Source organism: Centruroides vittatus, unplaced genomic scaffold (genome assembly GCF_030686945.1).
Source record: "Centruroides vittatus isolate TY-2023 unplaced genomic scaffold, ASM3068694v2 contig_920, whole genome shotgun sequence".
In the NCBI taxonomy this organism is placed as follows: domain Eukaryota; kingdom Metazoa; phylum Arthropoda; class Arachnida; order Scorpiones; family Buthidae; genus Centruroides; species Centruroides vittatus.
Window position 1 is genome coordinate 472,729 of NW_027122607.1, and position 4,219 is coordinate 476,947.

The 4,219-nt window shown below is 33.9% G+C and overlaps 1 protein-coding gene across 1 annotated transcript; it reads right to left on the reverse strand.

The window, feature by feature from the left end:
* Positions 1-1,602: 1,602 nt before the first annotated feature.
* LOC136984493 (zinc finger MYM-type protein 1-like) lies at positions 1,603-2,736 on the reverse strand. The gene has a single exon (XM_067281492.1). The coding sequence runs from the start codon at positions 2,734-2,736 to the stop codon at positions 1,603-1,605; it is 1,134 nt and encodes a 377-aa protein (XP_067137593.1).
* Between the last annotated feature and the right edge of the window lie 1,483 nt (positions 2,737-4,219).

The window sequence follows — 4,219 nt, forward strand, 5'->3', positions numbered from 1 at the left end:
TACAAATATACACAGTTTATTTAATAGAATATAATGTTACAACTTATTTGTAATGTAATAAAGAAATAAATACATAATTCATACATACAGGCAAGGATGCTAACATATCTACTATTTCTACTAATAAGTTATACAGTAAAGTTTGCTTTTCTAGCCTTTTTTAATGTAAATGTCTTAACAATGTTAGACAGCATCTATATTTTCTGCAGCCGGTTCAAAAGGTGGCAGACTACCGCTCTGGGGACCCGGGATCGAATCCGAACGGGTCGAGAAATCCCCAGGAATTTTTCGGGGGGTGGTCCGTTCAGATATGTCGGGCCCCGTCCCTCACCACCCGGTCGCCCCATTGTGGGCCTGGCCGAACCCATAATGGGCCTACTAAAAGAGGCCCTCTTAGTACCCACAGGGCGGAAAGAGTAAAAAAAAAAAAAAAAAAAAAAAAAAAAGCCTTTTTTAATGCAAATGTCTTAACAATGTTAGACACATCTATATTTTCTGACAGCTCTTTTTCAATACTAATAATGGATAAGTCTGAAAGCCTTTCTTGCCCCATTGTGGATCGTATATAATTTTTTATTATTTTAAGTTTGGAAAAGCTTCTTTCCCCACTAGCTACTGTGACAGGTAATGTTAAGAAAATTCGTATAGAAATTACTAAATTTGGAAATAGATAGATGAGGTTATTTGTGAATAGGTAGTTAATAACATTCAATGCGTTCATTTCAGAGGAAATATAGGGTGCAACATTGTCAATTTCATCATATAAATCTTGAGCTAAAATATCTTTTTGATTTTTACATGGATCACATAAACTATTCTCTAGAGCTTTACATTTTGCAAATCTAATTGATTTATCCATTTGAAGGAAATTATATAGGTTGTTAAGAAAATTAAACAATGTATCATGCTGCTTTATTTGCTCGAACCTTTCTTCCAATTTTGATAATGCGGTGTCCAATATTACAAAGTAAAAATTAATTTTGAATTGGTCAGCCGGGTCTTTAGGTGCCTCGTCTTCACACTCGTAATCAAATAATCGCTTTTTTGTTCGGGGTCTCACAATATTAATCGGAGGAAACGAAGGGTCACAGTCGATATCATCGGCAATTTTTTTGGCCTCTTCTAAAATATCATTAAAACCTTCATTTGATCTAATATTAGATAAATAAGTTTTCGTCTGCTCCAAGATTAAAACGATATTAGGTAGTGTAGAATCTGACTCCTGCATCACTTTACTTGCAATATTAATTTTTGTTAACACAATATTCCATGTAATAATAGAACAAATAAATTTAAACGACTTGATTTTTAAGAGTAATGAATTTGCCATATTTCTGGTTTCAGGGTCTCTGCTATTATCAGAATAAAGTGCAAATAAAGCGTCATATATTTTTGCCAAATTGTATCTAAGAACTTTCAAAGCATCTATTCTACTTTCCCATCTAATACTAGAAAAAGGTTTTAATGATAAAGTTGGGATTTCATCTTTTAAAACTTGCCAACGTTTAGTCGATGCAGAAAAGAAAACGTAAAGTTCCTGCACAATAGCAAAGAAATTTGTAATTTCTAAAGACGCTTTTGCAGCGTCATTAACAACTAAACTTAAGCTAATGGGCCGACACAAGGCACGTAAAAAGCTCTAGGGTTTAATTCAAGAATTTTTTTTTGTAAACCATTATTGCGACCCTTCATATTCGCACCATTATCGTAACCCTGCCCCCTTAAATCTCCTAAACAAATGTTGTGAGTCTCCAAAAAATCCAATAAAACATTGGTTAAGCCTTGTCCTGTCGAATCTGATATTGAAATGAATCCCAAAAAATGCTCCCTAATTTCTATTTGCTTTGATTTATTATTTAATAAAACAAACCTTACTACAACAGTAAGTTGGTCTTTGTGACTTACATCAGGAGTCGAATCTAAAATAATAGAAAAATATTTACTAGCTTTTAACATAGATATAATTTCATGTCTTATTTTCTCTCCCAGAAGGGAAATTAGTTCGTTTTGAATATGAACACCTAAATAATGAGGCATATTTGATGGAGTTTTTCTAATCCTGTTAATATGATCGGATATCGTATCATTAAAGTTTGCAATTGTTTCAATTAATTTTAAAAAGTTTCCATTTTGTTGCTCATATATCTTGTTATTTTCACCCCTAAAACTCAAATTTTGACCGGCTAAAAATTTAACAACATAAATTATAATTTTTAAAACAGAAACCCATCTGTCTTTTTCCATGTTTATTAATTTCTCATTTAGTGAATCAGTTGTCGTTTTAGAAGAAATTGATTGTTTTAGATCAATCCAAGATTTTGTATTACAAATGTGACCTTTTGATTTTTCATGTCGTTCTATAACCTGACTTAAATGTCTCCAATCATTATAACCCTCAACTAAACCATTAGAAAAAGTTTTAAATATTTTGCAAGGAAAACAATATACACAGTCTTTTGATTTAGAATACACCAGCCAAACTCTTGGAATTATTTCCCCATTACACAGTTTTTTTTTTTTATAATAAATAGACGAGAAACCTCTATCGTATTTATTTAAAGGAAACGTTATATCAGCTTCTGTCAGTTGGGTAGGCCCTAAGTCTATCAGAGTTAATTTAATTTTATCCAATAAAACACCAGGCCAATAGTTAGGATCCTCATAAACATGAAGATTTTCATTTTCAAAACTTACTTCTTCAGGACTTTGTTCTTTTAATAAAACACCTGCTTCCATTGTAGTTTTGGTATTCGACGAGTCTTCCTTTTTTTTCCCCGCTACCGACCACTGTGAATTCGGTCTCCGTCACATTTACATCTCGAGCTTGGGAACTTGATGGTGCCTCCTGTGATGTTGTTGAGATTAAAAACGTTTCGAGTGAACCACTAGCCTTTTTAACTAATTCTTCCTTTTCACGCTTTCTTTTTCTGTACTGTGCGCCAGAAAGCCTTTTTCGATTTTTTTTTTTTAACTCTTTTCGCCCTGTGGGCACTAAGAGAGCCTCTTTTAGTAGGCCCATTATGGGTTCGGCCAGGCCCACAATGGGGCGACCGGGTGGTGAGGGACGGGGCCCGACATATCCGAACGGACCACCCCCCGAAAAATTCCTGGGGATTATTCGACCCGTTCGGATTCGATCCCGGGTCCCCCGGAGCGGTAGGCTGCCACCTTGACCGCTCGGCCATCCGGCCGTCAGCCTTTTACGATTATCAGACATCTACCAAAAAAAAAAAAAATGTTTTACTATTGTTATTATGTTGGTATTATTATTTAAGTTATAAATTTGTTACACAATATAAATTTAATTTAACAAAATGTTATTTAAATTTTATTTAACCGCGCAAAAGCAAAATATAATCAAATTAATGTATGTACTCACCTTTAATTTTTACTGTCTCTCTAACCACGATATCAAACAAAAACTTTTTAAGCTGTTGCGATTTACACGATTACAAATGTTTAAAATTAAAATAAAAGAAATTATCCCGGTGCGTGTATTTCTATGCTTTGACCACAGACGGAGTATTTTCCTGTAAAATCTTCCTCGCGACCGACGTGAAAAATAGCTTAAGACGAGTTAAAACAAGAAACTGTTATACTTGCCACTTGTTGTGGCCTGAATAAGTTGTGTATATAAAATTTGAATTTGAAATATAATTAATAATATTTAGAATAGTACATATATTCAAATAATATTAGAATAGTAGTATTTTAATGATAATATTTATGTATTATATTAATTTAATGATAAATTAATTTTTCCCTTTTTTTTAAGGCGGCTCGCGCCGCCCCTTAGGCTTGCCGCCCGGATGCCCCGCACCCTCTGCACCCCCGGGTCGGAACGGCCCTGATTTCTATACTACTTATGAATTAGCGATCACATAAGGTGGGAATTTTATTGAATTCGAATTAAAATGTTTTATTCGTTCAATTAGGCTCCCCAAATTTAAATCCCGATTGCGCTACTGATGTAGGACTTCGTTCCTCGCCACTCGGTAGCCCCATTGTAGGCCTGACCGAATCCATAACGGATCCGAAAAAATGCCCAAAGGGGAAAAAAGACAAAAGAAAGTAATTTTTTTTTATAAAAGAATGTTTAATAACTCTACCCTTGATGAAAAAAGTTTAAAATTTAATTTTATAAATTATAAAAATTAAAATATTTATTTCAAATTTTACTGTTTAAACAGCAGAGGGCGTTTATGCAGTAAACCACGTG

What these genes read in the sequence shown, in the direction of transcription:
- LOC136984493 (XM_067281492.1), bottom strand. Translation starts at nt 2,736, where the DNA reads ATGGAAGCAGGTGTTTTATTAAAAGAACAAAGTCCTGAAGAAGTAAGT.